Source organism: Arvicanthis niloticus, chromosome 28, assembly GCF_011762505.2.
Source record: "Arvicanthis niloticus isolate mArvNil1 chromosome 28, mArvNil1.pat.X, whole genome shotgun sequence".
NCBI lineage: Eukaryota > Metazoa > Chordata > Mammalia > Rodentia > Muridae > Arvicanthis > Arvicanthis niloticus.
Window position 1 is genome coordinate 21467024 of NC_133436.1, and position 19145 is coordinate 21486168.

At 41.0% G+C, this 19145-nt stretch overlaps 1 protein-coding gene across 12 annotated transcripts in view; it reads right to left on the bottom strand.

The window, feature by feature from the left end:
• The window catches only part of Utrn (utrophin), a 493014-nt gene that overhangs the window by 152050 nt on the left and 321819 nt on the right, over window positions 1–19145 (bottom strand). The window contains exon 1 of one of the 12 annotated variants that reach the window (XM_076926867.1): window positions 9704–10596. The exons of the other annotated variants lie outside the window; for them this stretch is intronic. Within the exon in view, the coding sequence (XP_076782982.1) occupies window positions 9704–9754 (51 nt within the window). The 5' untranslated portion in view covers window positions 9755–10596. Of the gene's footprint in view, window positions 1–9703; window positions 10597–19145 lie in introns of those variants that run through there. 12 annotated transcript variants of the gene reach the window in all.

A 19145-nucleotide genomic window follows, 5' to 3' on the forward strand; every position in this document is an offset into this window, starting at 1 on the left:
AGCCCGATGGTAATTGACTGGTATAACGGTCACTAAAAATGAACACATGGTTATGAAAGTACCAACAAAACAGAGAGCAGACACCAGAGTAGGCCATGAAGATGCGGTATTCTTCTCCATCTCTCCCAGTGTAGACTAAGCAGTATATTAGAGCAATAGACAATGAATCTGGACTAAGGAAAGGAGAAGTGACTCTTCAACACCACAGTTCCCTGCCCTTCTCAGCTTGTCTTCTTACAACAGCCTCTTATGATGCTCTGGGATTTAGTGCCCTCAGACCCAAAGATACGATTGAAATTATCTCCTAAACATGATAGTATGTGGAGACACAGCTTTAGATAGATGACGATGTCTTGCCATCTATTCAAAGCCTGCTTTGCCCTTTCTACTATAAGAGGGCATACTACGAAGGCACCATCCTGTAACCAGAAAGTAGTCTCTCACCAGACACCAAAGCTGTGGGTGTCTAACCTTGGACTTCCCTATCTTCAGAATGGGAGAAATAAGTTCTGCTGTTTACAGTCTAATCAGCTCAAATCACTTTGTAACATCAGCTCAAGATGAGATGGCTTCCCTCTTCCTGAGGTTGTTCAACTCTAAATGAGAGTGGGGAGAATGCAGGTAAAAGTTTTTTGTATATCCAGAATGATTTTTATCCATTAAAAAAAAAAATCTATTTCTGAATGGCTTCTCAGCCTCTGGCCAGGATCAAGTGTAAACTCTGTTTCTTATAAGCACCCATGAGGTTTCTTCAAGACCCAAGGCTGAAGCAGGGCCTGCATTTAAGTATAACTATTCTTTACCCATCCCTGCATTAACCAGGGGCATTCATGGACAGAAGGGCCTTTTGCACCTTGTTCCACATTCATCCAGTTAGAAAGATGTCAGTGTTCTTCTAAGCTTTCCAATAGTATTTGTGATGTATAACTTAGTACTAAAAGAGTAGTCAAATTTGCAGAGAGGAAGAGATGAGTACAAAATGTGATAGACATGCCCTATGAAATTTATCCTCCAAATCCGCAAGCCCAGCAGTGTCTGAGCTTATCTGACCCTAACTGGAAACTTACAGGTTCACTGGCAAAGTGTGCTCTGTAAGCAACTCGTTCCCTGAACAGAACCTAAGAATACTGAACCACTTGCAGTCACTGGTGGTTGCACGCCAGAGCAATGAAGAGCAGACACAGGTAAGGAAGCAACGAAGGCAGAAGTACACTGATTCGAGACTCTCAGGCTGGGCAATATTATGCAGAGAAAAACGACAGTCTCATTAGCATGAGGCAAGTGGCGAGAGGGGAAGAGACAGGAGGGAAGAAATTTTACCAAGGTTCATTCCCTGAACTGCATGGCTCCTGGAATGAAACTATTATACACACAGATAAACTGTCAGGGATATTCAGTTTGTTTATCATCTCAAATAGTTCACATTTCTTGTGATGAGAACAGTCAAAAATCCTCCCTTCTAGCTGGGCATAATAGTGCATACATGTAATCCTAGCACTTGGGAGGAGAAGGCTGGAGGATGCAAAATTCATAGTCATGTTCAGCTATGTAGCAAATCTAATCTTTCCTTTTTGAAAGCTCGGCTTTAAAGGGGGCAGGTGTAACCACAAAATACAGCTACTTGAATCATGAAACCTGCAGCATCGTTGATTATAACCTACGTATCACATGTAGATCTGTATATGAAACTTAGAAGACTATTTTTGCAATGTCATAGATTGATGTCATTACTTTGGCCCTGAAGGCTCTGAGAGAGAACGACAATGATGGTCCAGGTAGAATAAAGCCTTCAAGATGTGAGAAACTCTTCCATACAAGAGCAACATCAACAGGTAGGAAGAAACGCCAACAATCAGAATATGACCGAAGAAAAAGAAATCACCACTCATTATTTTGTTTTATTTGCCATTTGGTGACATATTCATCCAAAACTACCCAGAATTGAAAACAAGCACACAAACAAATAAAACGAAAACAAACACAAACAAAAACTAGAAAATTGTATTATGTTTCTTCTGCATCCATCACAGCTTCTGTTATATGAAATAAGCCTAACACAAAACAGAATAGATGATTCAGGACACAAAAACCAATGTCATGAACAAATAGTCATACATCTTGACTGGTTGGCAAGTAAGCCCCAGTAGTGACAAAGAAAGAGGGTGATGGATTGGACAGCAATGGGGTAAGAGTTTAAGTTCAATTTCCTCACTTAAAAGTTTGGGATATGAGAAACGTGAAATCATTTAGAAGCCTGTGCTGTAAAGTCCTATCTACGCTTTCACTGGAGATTCAGAATTAAATGAAGTTAATGAATCATGCTCCTTGGCAGATAGATGTGCAATGGTGCAAAGCTTTTAAAATCAAGATGCCAGCACAGAAGCCTGTGAGGGCGTGACCCTCGAGCAGCATCAAATGCTAAAATAAATCAAAGTTCCGTAAAGGAAGCTTTCCTCTTGTTGGCCATCCAGGAAGAAGTAGCTCTATTAATGCTTACCTCTGTCACCCTGCAAGTCCTGCACAAGGTTAAATAGCACTAAAGGGTTAGTGATAATTAGCAAGGGAATGTAATCCATTTAGAAGCAAAGAGCAATTGTCTTCCAAGCTCTTAACATAAACCAGTCATGTGCACACTGGAGCAAGTAGTTGAACTAATACCTTGAAAACAAGGCTGGGAAATGTCCTAAGGACGCATTTAGGGGCATAGGCATAATGGGGAGGATTAAGAAAGAAGAAGGGCTGGGGAAATCCCTGCACTACCTTTCCTCTTATTGAAACACCATCAATAGCATGAGATGCAAACTCCATCACAACTCTCAGGAACAAGGCTGCAAAAGGTAAGCAAGGGTTGCTGACTAACAGTAGAATTTTTGTGAATAGCACTCACTATCAGATCCAATAAATAGCAAAATAAAGGAATACATTAACTCTGTTTTGTACTTTCTTTGTATTTAATATCGTAATAGCAGATCTGCCTCATCTAGGCATTCTTTTAATGAAGATATAAATAAAGATACCACACAAATACACACACACACAATGTGTGTAGCTGTTGTTTCTGTTTTTGCTTTTGAGACAGGATTTCACTATGTATCCTAGGCTGATCCTCCCACTGAATATTTCAAGTCCTAGGTTTATAGATACAGGCCACCATGCCCTGATACACTCTGTTTCTTATGTCTTGCTGACATTAGCAGTGTAACTTTGTAGGTAAAAATGTTTCTTCAGATTTACACACAAGCCCCTGCTAGACTACATGTATTCTCTTTGAGACTAATTGACTCAACTTCATTTCTGCATGGCTTATTTCTCTAACCCTATATGGCTATCGCAGTGTTTCCTCTGGAGGAGTGTTCACCCCTGCCCTGAAGGTGAAGAGGGGAAATTAGCAATTATTTCACTAGCCTGTCCCAAACCTTAGGCTTAATGAACAAAGCAACCCATGGGAGGGAAAAATTCTGTGTGCCTTTTAAAAGTCATGTTGGATCCAAGAGACAAGGAAGATGGACTGAAAGAAACGCTGGAGGGTTATCACCAGAGATTTGTATTTTAAAGATGAGCTTCATAACTTGAAAACAATGCAAGATATTTTCCAAGTAAAAATAAACAAGTAACATAATCAAATGTCAAGGCAGAAATATGTTTTCAACATTTGAAAGTTGTAAGAAGTTATTCAATTATTTATTGATTTTAGTTACTCTATTAATTGCACTAAATACTATATTTCCTTCTAGTAACTGGTCTTGCAATTCTCAGTCAAGCTATTGAGCCCTGATTTTGATCAACATTAGAATGCCATTTTGACTGTCAAGCTAATAGCATTGACAGTAACTTTTACAAATTAAGAAATCAATGCTAATAATGTTCGTCTCCCATTGCTTGTGGTGTAAATATAGGTAAGATAACAGAGTAGAAAAACGTTTGTCTTGGTTCGCTTTGTGTTGCTTTGATACCACATTGACTAAAACCAGGCAAACAACTCCCAGCTCACTGAGGGAAGTCAGGGCAGAACCCTGGAGGTAGGACCTGAACCAGAGACCACTGAGAAATGCTGCTTACTGCCTTGTTCCTCCTGGTTTGCTTGGCTAACTACCTTATACAACATAAGGATGGCGCCGCCCACACTGGACGAGGGCAGCACTCCTACATTAATAAGCAGTGAATATGATGATATCCCACAGATAAGCCCACAGGACAATCTGTCGGAGGCAACTCCTCAACTGGGAGTTCCTGGAATGTCTGTCTACACTTGTATCAAAGAGACAGAAACTATGACAACTCTATTTACTAAGTTACAATTTACTAAGCTAAAAATCATCATGATTTCAACAAGCCAGTTTCCAATAAACTATAAACCACTATTTAAATGCCAACATGTAAACAAACATTGCTGTAATCAGAACTATCTTCTACAACCAAAAAGAAACCTTATTTCAAGCTTTTACTAAATCATAGTAGGATGACTTTCCTTCCAAAGCATACACTACAGAAGAGCAGACTCTATCTGCATTACAAGTTTCTAGGAACACTTCCTTAACCTTTCAAGTGGCCAACATAATGTTTTAACTCAACTCCTCTACCCGGCATTGTGATCAGACTGAAGTCTGACTTCACACCCACAGACTGCTGCCCTTCACTAATGAAACGTCCAAAGGTCCACTCCTGGAGTATGCTTATCTTCAAGTCCCAATCCGAGTTTCTGCAGTCCTCTGCTCAAGAGCATCCTAGTGACTTTCTCCCTCCACCCACTCCCACACTGAACAAGTGCCCGAAAACCCGAACATGACCTCAATTCCTCCCTTAAGCTTAAACTTAAGCTTTGAAACCACAGATAAAATGCAATTTCTCCAGAGGAGACGTCATGAAAACAGTTTCTACCATTACTTTACTTGCTATTGGCTGAGTGTGATGGCTCACACCTGAAACTCCAGGACACCTGGAGGTTGAGGCAGGAAGATCACTAAAGAACTTGATTACAAACCGATCAATACAATGGCCAACTCTAGAATACCCCCATCTTAAAGGTAAGCTGAATTAAAACAAAACTCGGCTAAACTAAAAGAAACTGAACAAAGTGAGTCTGGTGCTTTGAAAGAAAATGGTCCCCATCTGCACATAGGGAGTGGTGCTATTAAGAGGTGTGGTCTTGTTTAAGTGGGTGTGGCCTCGTTAGAGTAGCTGTGGTTTGGATGGAGGAGGTTCATCACTAGGGGGTGGGCTTTGACCTCTCAGAGCAGTTCACTTCCTGCTGCTGTGAATCAAAGCTGTAGACTCTCGGCTCCTTTTCCAGCATCCTGTCTGCCTTATATGACACCATGCTTACCAGCCATGATAATGGACTAAACCTCTAAACTGTAAGCCAGCACCAATTAAATGTTTTCCTTTATAAGATTTGCCTTGGTCATGGCATGTGTCTCTTCACAGAAAACAAACAAACAAACAAACAAAACCCAATGAAGACAATAAACTGCACACTTATCATGCAAAATCTTCTTGCTTAAGGTCTCTATCCCACCACTAGAATAACCCAGTGAAGGAAAGGGTGGGTCCCACGTGGTGGTCTCCATGCCTACATTCAACCTTGATACGTGGCACTTCAGAAATATTCCCTAAACAATAAATAAAGGCGCAGACCTTGAAGTGTGAGATTTACTGTTTCTTCCACGATCTATCTACATTAAAATTAAATATATCAGGGTTGGAGGTATAGCTTGGAGGTTATAACAGTTTTGATGTGAAATGTCCCCCATAGATTTATGTACTTAAAATCTATTAGAGCTGATTTTGAAATGATGTGGAGCCTGTAGGAGGTAGGGTCTAGCTGGAGGACGTGGTTGCCAGATGCCAGGCTTGAATATTATACCCTGGCCCCACTTCTCCCCAATCCAGTGTTTCTCCTGTTGGACCTGCTCATCTGTAAGCATCCTCACTAACTACCAACTAAGACAAACCACTATGGCTGCCATATCTTCTCCAACACAATAGACAAACATGATAGACCTCTGAACCATGGCTTAATAGCTTTTAAAATATCAGAATCATTCTTAAGGGGGGGGGTAAATGCCATCAAGATGCATTACATAGTCCGTGACTATGTTGTCACTATGAAGAGTCTCTTTCTTTAAATAGTCACCAAGAGAATGCTGCCATCCAGACATATGGTAAGGCTCCCTCTCAAAGGAGACTACAATCAATCATATTGCATCATATGTTTCAACTGTGATAGGAGATTTTGTATATCCAAAGAGCAATGGAATGATAACTGCTTCAGATGATGAACGGCTTAAAGAGCCTGAGTTAATTATGACATAATATATAAATGTAGCAACATGTCACGTTACCCCACAAGGATGTACGATTATCATCTGTCCATTAAAAACAAAAACAAGAGCCTTGAAACAACCATTATCATTAATCATCTAGTAGTAGGGCTACAAAAATTAATAAAAGCGACAGTCATTTAAAATGTCACTGAGCTAACGCTGCCCATTACTCAATCCTCTGTATGACTAAGCAACAGTCACAAAACCAGTACACAAAACAGGAGGCTCTGGCAGGACAGCACAGCACTAACGCCATGATGCTTTTGTTATGAAAGTACATTCAAGAATAACACTGGTGAATTAAAATGAGTGGAACCAAGAAACTAAGCCAGAGGCTTTGACAGGGGTTCCCTGGTGACTTATCTCTTCTTCTATAAATTTGAGCTTGCTGGGAAGTCACTCTCAGGCTCATGGGCATGGCTACATGTGGGCTAAGGACGCTGACAGACCTGCTTATTGGCAGATCCAACACACTGTAAGGTCCTTATCCTTTAGTAAGAGGTTCCTCCTCTTAGGCAGGTATGGTTCCCTGATCTTGGAGCACCATCACTATGTGTAACTGACAGCTTCCTGCCTCCTGGATCCCCACGGACTCATAACAAGGTGGTTTGAAGAGACAGTCCCAGTTGCAATCTGCCCACCTGGCTGGAAAACACAATCCTGGGAGTAGATATTCATTCATATGCCGGATATTCTAATATGTGTGAAAAGAGCAAAGCCATTGGTTTTCTTAAAGTAACATGGCTTTCTCTTCATCTCCGCAGTTTGGTGCCTTAAGAAGTGGGCAGGAGGTTTGCTTTCATCCCATCCAGCGATCTTAAATATCTAACAAGTTAATCTCTTGGTATTAGTCAACACTGGGTAACTTGCCACAGACCTCATTTAGCAAACATATCAAATCTGCATCCACTCTCCCAATATTGGCTTTTAGTTTTCTTCAAGCTAGAAATGGCTGCAAAAATAAAGCAAAATTGACATTTGGTTGTGATAACTTAACCATCTGATTGAACAATTGTAACTGCTGTTATAAAAAGGATGACATGCCTGAGGCAAGATGAAGAAAAAAACTAAGAGAACCGAAAGTAAAGGGAGTCCCTATTGCACATAGTAGGTCAACTTTTGTATTTCACGGGGAAAAGGAAGTCTACCACTGCACATGGCAGGTCAGCTTCTACAGTCTTTAGAATAAAGAAAGACCACCAACGCTACTGCAAAGGGAGTTGAGTACACTGTTGCAAGTGGCAGTGTGCACCCACCCCACATGGCTTTACAATTACAAATAGTTCAGGTGTCCCTGGAAATGGCAGAGTAGCTTTCTGGGTTGGAGAAGGGAGGTAGCTGAATTTGAGAGGTGTGAAGTAGTGAACCCTTTCCAGAATTCCAGTCTCCCTGGCAATGACTTCATGGAGCATAAGCTGAATACGAGACAGCTTTGTTAGAGTGTACAAAGGGATTTTTAAGGCACGAGTTGGAAAAATATACACTGGTGGATGATGGCTTCCTACCAGTGAAACACATTAAGTGTTCCGTTCACCAAGGACCACATCCATCCCAAGGAAAAGCAAATGCAAACTTTCAATGGAAGCAGCGTTGTTCCTTTGAAATCTACCCTTGTAGAAAATTTTCAAATCAAGCCTTTAACATATATAAGAATTCCTTTTTACTGTCAACTCAACTCCTAAAGTAGAAACAAGATTAAGTCATGTTCCGATACTAAGGGCCGAGGGTTAAAAGAGAAAGCATACCAACATCAGAACATTTGACTTTATCCATAAGGTGGCCCAGAGGCTTAAGAAACCAGTGTGGGGAAATTCGAGGGGGGAGTGGGTGGATGGGTGGGGGCACATCCTCATTGAAGTAGCAGGAGGGCAGACTGGATAAGGGGGGGGGGCGAGAAATAGGGGAAAGAGATAACATCTGAAATGTAAATAAATAAAATATCCAATTTAAAAAAAAAAAAAAAAACAAAGAAAAAAGAAACTAGGTTGCTCACCTCAGCTATCTGACCTAAGCTTGAAGACTAACAGCCGCAATTAGAATTCAAAAGTCTAGTTATTGCACCATCATATAACTACAGGGTGACAAGCATGAACTATTCATGTCACATATGCTCTATACGTTTTTATGTGAAGGAGACAAATCTGCAGAAAACAAGCTAACAGATCTCTTTACAATCATAAAGTTTGTCACCTGCTGTTTGCAGCTGCCCTAAGAGCACTATCCTTTCTCTTTCACGCCCCTTCTAAGTGAGCAAGCCAACTGTGAACTGGCTGTTGCTCTTCAGAATTCAGATGCTTACCAACTATGAATGCAAGAGGATAAAGTCTGCCCCGAGTTACAAGCAAAATCCCCACTACTAAAGTTGGAGTATGAGGAGGGACTAACTTTTTGTTGTTGTTGTACATACTTCTGATATACTGATCCCATTATGGGGAAGCCAGAATGGCCACAACTGTTCAGGAAAAGTCTACCACCTTTTTAAGGAGTATCACTTTTTACATCTTTTTCCTGTGGCAGTTGTGATTCCTAAGAAAAAGCCTATTATTCTTTGAACGTTTCAAGATGCTTATATCGGTACTTTCAGTGAAAACCAGAACACATTTAACAGTTGATAAACAGTTCATCTGTGCCTGTCGGGAGAAAGGACCCCCCTGCCTCTTTCTTTTCTTCCCCTCCCCACTCCTTTAAGGAGCAGACACTGGAACAAGATTGGCACTCAGGAAGCCACTAACTGGCTCCGGGAGGATTCTGCTTTGTTTAATTCTAAAAGTGAGGAGGTCGTCTTTTTACAGGCTAGGCTCCACCCTAGGGTGTGCCAAGAGCCTTGGGGGAAGAGAGGGTGCCAAGCACAAAGTTAGTAATCCAGAGATTCTGAAGGAAATGCCAGACAGCAAACGTGCCATCTTTACCCAGGGCCAGCTTCTGGGGCTCAGAACTGGGTCCTCAGACATGGCTGCAGGGGCAGGCTCAGTCCCAGTAGCCTGAGAGATAAACAGACCTGGGGGCATGGAAAACAGAACACATGCCTGATGAAGTCAGCCTTTTTGGCACCTGAAGCCAGTGTTTGTTGCTGGATTCGGCTGTTGTTTTGTTTTCTCCCCCAAACAAATTGCAATTAAGTTACCAGCTGACTTGAATATAAGCCATCCCTTCTGATGTGGAATGTTAAAGCTGACAAGTATGAGAACTCTTCCTGACCAAGGGAAAAGAACTGTGTCCCTTAAAACACAATCTCAAAGAAGCTATTGCATTAAAATTTGAAAAAAAAAATGCTTTAGAAGTTACAGTAAACAATGGAGAAGGAGAAAGAGGAGCACAAAAACAGAAGAAGAAACAGAGCTAAAACAGAAGTGCATCCGTGAAGTTTGCTTTCTGCATACCTTTTCAAATTTTGTCAACAATTCTCGTAAGCCGAAGTTCAGACCAATCATCGTCCGGGAGCCCTTGAAGCCTACATCTTCCTGGCAAACTTCCTTCAGACAACAGCGTCCAACTTCTAAAACCCGTCTCTTTTCCAGCTATACTTTCAATTCCTTCGTAAAATGCGTTACAATCCTTGCCCTCGAGCGGTGGTCCATGAGCATCAGCGGCTTGCGCTGGGACATTTTAGCCACCCCACCTTGGGTCCGTTTTCTCACGGACTTCGGAGCTCGGCAGGCAGAGACCTGCTTCTGTGTTTTCTTGTAGCTGTGTTCCACGAGGCTGGCATGGTCTCCTTTTTGCCCTGGGAAGCCCAGGATCTCTTTCTGCTCGCCTCCCTAACGACCTGCAGGCTACCACTGTTCTCTCTCCAGAGCCCAGAGTTTGGTCTCAATTACACGCAGCAGAAAGGAAAAGAGGAAAAAGCTATAGCCTGGAAACTTGCTAGAGAGAAGGGAAGGGAAAAAAGCCCAGCATTACCAACTTCCTCCATTCAGACTGCCTTCAAAAAGAAAAAAGGAAAAGAAACAGGAAAAAAAAAAAAGTAGGAGTGAAGACCCAGTTTTAAAACATCAGGGCTTATGTAGCGTTCCAGTAAGCATGACTGTGCTCCTAGCTGAAGAAGCCAGAAAGAACCCGAGACAGGAGACCACCGGTCTTCATTCTCCCAGACAGCAGCAGCGCAGTTGCTATGGTGACCACCAAGCTAGTTTCACTTGACTTCCCTACTTCAGCGCAGCCTAAGGTAAGTTGTCAGTGCCGCGGGAGTTAAACTTTTAAAAGTTGCTTTGCTCCAGTCCGGAGGAAAGGTCTTGCAACAAATCCCAGGATACCCTCCTCAGGACAGGGTGTGCAGAGCCCAGAGGGAGCCTGCAGCAAGCTCCAGTGACTCCCAGACCTGATCTGACGGCACCCTGGCGATAGGCAATCGACTCTCTTCAGCCCCTGTTTATTTTAATCAGTATCCTCCCTCTTCACCACCTCTCAGCATGACTGAAGCTTCCGCCCACTTCCTGGAGGCCTCCCTGCCCCAAACTTCAGTACAGTATCTTTTACATTGTCTCGGTCCTGAATACACCCTAGGATCCATATTCCCCATGGGAGCCCACCCATGAAAAGAAAAGGGAGTGGGTGCACCATACAATGTAAGCCACAAAAGGAAACAGGCTTGATTAATTCCATTATTTGTGCAAAGAAAATACAACGGGCTGCAAAGGCAAAACGATGAGGGAAATACTTCTTAAGGTTCTTTGATCTTATTAAAAAGTCACCCAGTCTGTTTTTATAGGGAGAATTTAACACTGACACAAAACGAGAGAAAATATTCCAATTTTGACAACCAATGACACCAAAGTTTATTTCCACTTTGGTGGCACTCAGAGTAACACAGTTTCAGGTGGGATAACTTTGGAGGGGAAAATTCAAAACAAACTACACCTTTGTACTGATCAGTCATCCTACCATTTCACATTTTTTTTGTTTTTGTTTTTTATTTTTTTGTTTGGTTTTTGCTTTTGGGGGTTTTTGTTGGTTGGTTGGGTTTGAGGGTTTTTTTGGGGTTTTTTGGGGGGTTTTTTGTTTTTTTGGGGGGTTTTTTTTGGTTTTTTTTTTTTTTTGCCTTTTTTGTTTTCTGTTTGTTTTACTTTTAAAAAGCTATTTAGCATAGGTGTCCATAGGAAGCATCTTTCTCCAGCCACAGGGAGGATTTTACCATCAACAGGTAGTGTTTTAATGGGGACATATCATGAATGGAATGATGTTAATGCAATTGAGTTAACTTTTTTGCATCAACAGCAAAGATGGAAGAACACGCTGAAATCAGGGCATCATTTCTAAAATGATTACTTGAGTATCAAGAGGGGTATGGATCCACCAGGAATCCATCACTCTTCCGAGTGTCTGATCTGAGAGACTTTTCTCTTTCCGCCGCATTCCCAACTTATTTTCACATCAGTATTTCAATAGCATGTGTTTTACATATGTCCATTTATACAAATTTTAAAAGCTTTTAAAATATTTTCATTACTTATTTATAGAAATCTCTATGTTCTCCTGGGGGGAAAAAATGGCCATATGCGATTTCCAATGCACCAGATTCAGATGGATAGATACTCTTGATTTCAGAAGCTCTCAACTTTCTCCAACTATTATTCAGAAAATATAGAGGAAAAGCAATCTGTGATGTGGCTCAAAACAGAGCAGACAAGACTGGAGCACCAACTTTCAGAAACCAAGGGACTCCTTGGTTACCGCTTCAGCCAAGGGACCGAGTCTACCAGGACTCAGGCCACATGCTGGGATCTTTAAACAGCAGCAAATAAATTTTTACATAAATTCAAGGCAAAAGGAACCACCAACACTGCCATCACCACCATCACTACCACCACCACCCCCCAAAAATAAATAAATAAAGGACAGGGAGAAAAAGAACAATCTCTCTCAGCTGGGCAAACTTCCAGCTACCACCCAGAGTGCTACAGGACTGTGAGCTGACATGTGCAAACAGGCCGCTCCCCACACACATATCTTAAGAGTGAACTGTAAAGGCTCTACCAAGCAACAGACAATAGGACAGAGAAGCCGGCTCTTCCATTTAAAGGGTTTTTACACCAAGCCAAGGAGCACAATGTTAGTAGAAGTGCTTGAGATATCCTGTATTCTTCCACAAGAATAAAGGTCAAGGCATATTAACAGCATCCATTTTTAGGGCAGATCTCCCCCAGAGAAGACACATTTATGAGTGTGGTAAATGTACGTATTCTTCACAGGATAAGGAAAATGAAGGAGGTCCCATCACCTTTGCAGTAGAAAATACCAAAGCTGCCGCTCCTTCCACCAGCAAAGAAGAGAGAGAGGGCACTGAGATAGAACTCTCTTTACCATTGTCAAAACTGTCAAAGATGAGGGGTAAACCCAGTTATGATGGCGAAGTAGACAAGGGTGACGTGCACAAACCAGGGGATCTAGATTCAAAATAGACCACTCAAAAGAAGGTGGAGTCTGTCGTTCAGAAGGCATCTCTAAATTCTTGTTTTTATGATTTTTCTTTTTAATTATGCGTGTATGTATGGGTATGTGCATGAGAGTGTGGTTGTCTGCAAAGGCTACAAGAAAAGCACTGGAACTGCTGGGCTGGAATTAGAAGAGGCTGTGAGCCACCTGACCTGGATGGGACCTGAATTCCAAGGCCTGGGAGAACTGTGTTCATATGAACACTCAAAGGCCAGGCCATCTCTCCAGTCCCAATCTTTCATTCTTCAATTTAATTACATACTGTGATCACACTAAATATGTACTGTTATGTTTTTTTATTCATTTACTCGGTTCTAGACGATCAAATCTACGGACTCACCTAAGCCACGGAAGTGCTCAACCATTCAGCTACCTGTCCAGCCTGTAAATTACAAGTTTGGAAATGAGACATTAAAAAATAAGACTTCCAAAATCTAAATGTAGTTAGTGAACGGCCTCCTATGTATTAGTAATGACATTTTCTCAGTTTAAATTCAGTTCATGAAATACCAGCTTTGTGATATGTACCCCGCCTTTTTGTACAGCAAGCTTTTCTTGATACATTATCTTCTGTAAATCCTGTAAGTCCTAGAGAAGCCTCCAGTGAAATTAAAAAGCCACCAGAGAGACAAGAAATTGGATGGTGGCATTTGAAGTAGTTGACATTTTCTCCATTCAAACTAGCGTGTAAATGAATGGCTCACTAATCCTCAGGAGTGGGAAACACACAATGCTGCCAGCCTTGATGACAGATCAACCTGAGCAACCCAGCAATCTTTAGCTGAGTAAGTCATGTCTCAAATACAAGCACACAGTTCCATGAGAATGAAAAAAAAAGGCTCCAGAACCATGGAGAAACACAGGAAAATCCAACCAATAAAATCCAAATCCAAATTATAATTAAAACCACATTCCAATGTCAAAATGAAAAGCCCTGTACGGCTTCCCTATGAACTTCCAAAGACAAGGCTGACTGAGTATCATTCCACATTTAAAAACTGTGTTGCGTACAACTTGCTAAAAGATAACTTACTTGTAGTTTTATAAAAGCAACAAGAGATGACCTAGGATTAACACAAAGAGAAGCATTTGGGGGGGGGGGGGGGAGGAACAAAACTGAAAACTATTTTCTCCTAGAGTGGATCTTGAGCTTTTCTTTCCTCTAAATACCAAGTTCACATTTTTAAAACTGTAAAGATAAAGTGTATTTTCTGCATAAAACAACGAATTTCTCCTGATACTGCCAATACAAAAAACACCGAGAAAAGAAAGACATTTTAGAAGCCTGTAAAGCAAAGCATATGGGGGTCAATAGGTAACCTCAGATAAATGGTGGCTGCTGGCTCACTTGTTACCAAAATGAACAGCTTCAGGCATGGGCACGAACACTTTGCCTGCTGTACGCCCATTCTGACTCAAGGAAAGACTCTGTTTATTTCTTGTGAAGCAAATAATCTCATTTCTCCTCTTCATAGTCTGCTAACGTGGAGGTCAGAACTAAAATAAAATAAAATAAAATAGCTCCAAGCCTCTAATCATGAGGGGAGATTTCTGTTCATTGTCTTCTACCACAGTGGTTTCCATTAGGAGACGCTACCCCAATCCATTACATCGTTCCAGTTCACATGGGCCAGCAGTGCAGTCTGTCAGCTGCAAGCTATTTAAGGTAATATACAGCCCCAAAGGGCAGAAAGTTCAACCAAGAGATGGAGGCCTGAGCCCCCTGATGAAAGGGGTGAAACCTCCTTTCATCCCAGGAAGCCCGGGCATAAAACTGTACACAAGGTCTTATTTTATAATGTTCACCTTTAATAAATGTCATATCTATTTCGATAATGATAAGGGTGGGTGTTGGGAAATACAAATAAAATACCATTCATAAGAAAAAAAATTTACTACTTTAGATATTTCCATAGCACATGGCCAGAAGGTTTTAACAGTGGTGTTAAAAAGCACAAAGAGTTGTTTTCTTCCTTGGGAGAGTAGGTGGGTGGGCAAGGGGTCCTAGGGCAGGCATGCTGGCTCGTCCACTTCTGAATTAGCCAGCCAGGTGCAGGGCTCAGCCCTCTGTTTAAAGATTCAGAGAGCACTTTAGTAGGTGACCCCAAAAAAATAATACTGAGACAAGTTAATGTCCCCAAAATATATCCTTCTCAAAAAATGATCCGGCGTCAGAAAAGAGTAAAATGCTATTAACAGGCGAGCCTTAGTGTTATATATGTTCTACTGACAGGAGGAGCTTACATAAGGGAGATGTGCCCATGTCGTTTGTGACATGGAGCTTTAAGAAGGTTCTTGCCTTAATAAAGCTTTGCCAATTTTGTGGGAATGCCTAGGTTAAAGAAATCAAAGTTGAAATTTAAAACAAAAACTTAACCTGTAGCAATGAGAATGTCAGGATTACACGTAGAAGTTTCTCTCACCAACAAACCCAGGTACTTGTCCTACAGGGGCATCATTGCTCCTGCGCTCTGAATATGTACTTCAGGAACTGAACACATGGTGAACAGAGGAAAAGGTCAGACTAACCCCCAGGAGATGTGCTTCTAATACCGAGCTGAGGACTCTCTAGGCCCCACAGCAGACAGAATCATAGCTGGCTTCAACTCTTAGCTATGTTCCAACCAGCTTTGCGCTTAACTTACTAAGATCTCTGTAAAGATAGACTCAAGTCTACTGCAAATTCCTAACCATGACTATCCTTCACTTATAGCACCCATATCCAGTCTGTACGCTTTCCGCAGGAAGCACAAATATGACGCCCCTAAAGACAAAGACAATAATTTTCTTTGTTTAGCTCTCTCTACCCCACCCACCCTCTGACTGGCATGTTGTGTCTTTACCTGACTTCTTTGAGCTCTACGTTGATTCTTTGTTTCTTCTCCACATGCTTCTACCAAACACAGTCAGTCAACCCAGAGCATGCATGACACGGCTTATTAGAAAATTGTGGGCTGATTAGAAAGTGAAGAATTCCTGTCTGGTAGAACTGTGCTAAACCATCCATTTCCTGAAGATTACTAAAAATCTGCCCAGTCTGGGGACAAGAGGATAATTTTAAATGCTTATGACCTTTGACACAGAAATTCTAGCCACAGGAATTCACAAACACGTGCTTAAGAATGCCCAATAAGTTCCATTTGAACCAAAAACGGGCAAAGAAATGATGGCAGGGTCACTTAGTAAGATGCTGAGGAGCTATGGAAAACTGGATGGGGCTGGTAAATGAATGAATGAATGAATTAATTAATTAATTAATAGTGCACATATAGACATAAGCCATATGTTTATCTTCAAAGGGGAGGAGGATGAATGGCAAATCTGGAACAATCTATAAGGTAGTATATCACAAATATCACTCGGAGAAAGATGCAGAAATGAATATGGATAGATGAGATTTATTTTAAATCTCTTTGACTTAAATTGATTTTTTTTTAACCTTATCATGCATTACTCTTTTCACACAAAATGAAGTCCATTAGAACATTTCCAAGCACGACATGTTTCTCTTTTCAGGTAGCTCTCCATCCACAAACGGTGGCATCATTTTATTTCATAGTCAATAACACAGCGCACAATCACTTTTTTTGTCCCTGAAAGTCTCAGAAGTTTTGAAGTGCCAGATGGTCCACCATTCTAACAAATCAACCCTCAATAAAAATGGGCCTCAGCAGAACAGGCTTTACAAATGGCAAACTTTTCTAAAGGCCAGGAGGACAAAGCCCTTTTGTTCTGAAAAGTTACTCTGTAACCAGCAACTCCTGCTTATTTAAATAATAACTGTGTCTAAATAGGCAACTATATCATTCTAACCACTCTCTCTTCAAAGTGATCTGTATTTCTATTGTCATTGGATACATGATACTCTGTGCTATACATTGTATGTTTGGGGGGGGGAGGGTTACGTCCCATGAAAGCATCACTTCAACTCTCCAGTGAGGCTCAGTAGTCCCACCTTATTTGCAGAGAAGGAAGAGGCAAGGTTTGCCACCAGGACCACCACCAACCATCCCTGCCAGACAGGTTACCTGAAAACAGCAGTCTCATTTATGATCAAAGTTATCCTAGCAAAAAGGACCTGCTTATCTTGTGAGGACCTTTGATGTGCTAAGATTACTATTAAAAACCCAAAAGTACTAAAAGAAATGTCCCATGACATAGTCAGCAACCATCTGTTGTCCTCCTGGAAACAGGGAGGGCCACACGTTTGTCATTTCTGCCTCTGCATACGAAACTGCCAGAACAAGGAGTTTTGAAAGCACAATTCACATCAAGAATTTGACTGAGATGATGTTTGAACTTTATAGTTAAACGATGGGGTCAAATAAACAACCCTTTAAAAGTAACACACTGAATCTAGTAGTTATCCCACTTTTGATTTTAAAAAAGCAAAAACAAAATTCTGGAAGGTCCTAGAATGCTGCTACTCCTCAAAATCCTTTAAGACTATTACTTTTGGGTGTCTTTATAAGTAACAAGGTTCATATAATGAATTTGAGATGTCGTTGTTTGATGTATACTGTAACTTTTAGCAAAGTTGGTGCACCCCTATTGATCACTAGAGTTACCTGAACGACCTGCTGAGATACAAACCCCAAGGATGCACTCATTGATCCAGCCTACTATCAATAGTGAATATCATAGTCTAATCAATTAGTAGTCTACTATGAACAGTGAGTCACTCAGTAGACTCGCTGTTCATGATTAAGGATGTTAAAAGAGCTATATAATTCCAACAAGCATGGGACTAATTTAGAAGAAATAAGCATAATCTAAAGGTGACTGTGAGATGCTGCGAGAAATATTAATTTATTTGACAACAGGTATGTCATCCTCTCTGAGCCCATCCTCCTAAACCAACCAGCTCTTCCTCTAGCCATGGTGTTTACTCCCTTGTTTGGCTAACAATGAGCACCACATATCTCCACACACAGGACAACAGGTTAGGATGGTAAGACCATCAGTATGAAGGGCAGTGGTCCGCAACCTTCCTAATGCTGAGACCCTTGAATACATTCATCATGTTGTGGTGCCCCCTCCACCATAAGATTATTTTCATTGCTACTCAGAACTGTAATTTTGCAATTATTATGAGTAGTAATGTAAATATCTATTTTTTTCCCAGGGTCTTAGGCAAGTCCTATGAAAGAAATTCGACCCACAGGTTGAGAACCACTGGCCTAGAAGATAACTTTCTTATTACAAAGCACAATCTTCTATTAGGACAGTTGGAAACGTGACCAGAAAACTTACTAATCTTCAGATCCTAAAACTAAAGTCATATTTGAACTATATTCCTCATTTGTATTGTTTCAGCCCAGCTCTAAGATACAGTATCTCTCATGAGATCAGTAAGAAAGTATAATATTCAGCCATTTCATCTCAGACACTCATCAAGTTTTATAAGCCTGGAGCTTTTGCCTGAGTCTTGATTTTTTGTGTGTTGAGTATTCCTGTGCCACTTAAGCAAATACTTTTATCATGAAAGCTGTTCTCTGGGACCATATAACTTCTCACTAATGGCAACAAAAAAAAAATCATTTAAAGTAGAACAGACATAGTTACAGGATAACCAAGACCTTCCTACAATGCCATGCAACACAAGGAGTGGCTACAATGAAGGTTTCAGGGACCCAGGTGCTCTTACGTTTTCATACATTTTAAAGATATTAATAAAAACCCTTATTTTGAGAAGCCCAGCATGTGGTATTTTTAATATCTCCGCACATTTTTATCACAGTGTTTACAACTTGGTAGGAGTGACTATTATTAGCAACAAATTGTTAAAAAAATAAACACATATTACATAAAAGTTGATGACTGATTACAAACTATTAAAATGCAATATTAAGTAATAAAATATTTATCACAGTAATGAAGCAATTCCTAATATAGCAACAGAGTGTTTCTCTAACAGTCTCTCATGCACAGGAAACACAAGCAAGGGCTGACTACTACGAGAGCAGGGGCTACTAAATCAATGTCATACACACTGTCTCTACATTATCTCAAAATAAGTTCTAATACTTTAAAACAACTTGAAATGGCCAAGAAGTACACCTCCATTCAAACAAGTATCAAAATATCTTTAAATTGTATATAAATATCTCTCTCTTTCTCTCTCTCTCTCTCTCTCTCTCTCTCTCTCTCTCTCTCTCTCTCTGTGTGTGTGTGTGTGTGTGTGTGTGTGTGTGTGTGTATTTTCTGCACAGGAATGCATGTGCTCTCGGGGTCAGGAGTGCACAGTCCCCATGGAGCTGGCTCTGCAGACAGTTGTGAGGCACTGGGCATGGGTGCTGGGACGTGAACTTGGGTCCTCTGCATGAGTCATCTCTGTATATCTCAGTATATTCACATCTGTGTCATCTCTTCAGCCCCTATCCTAAGGTC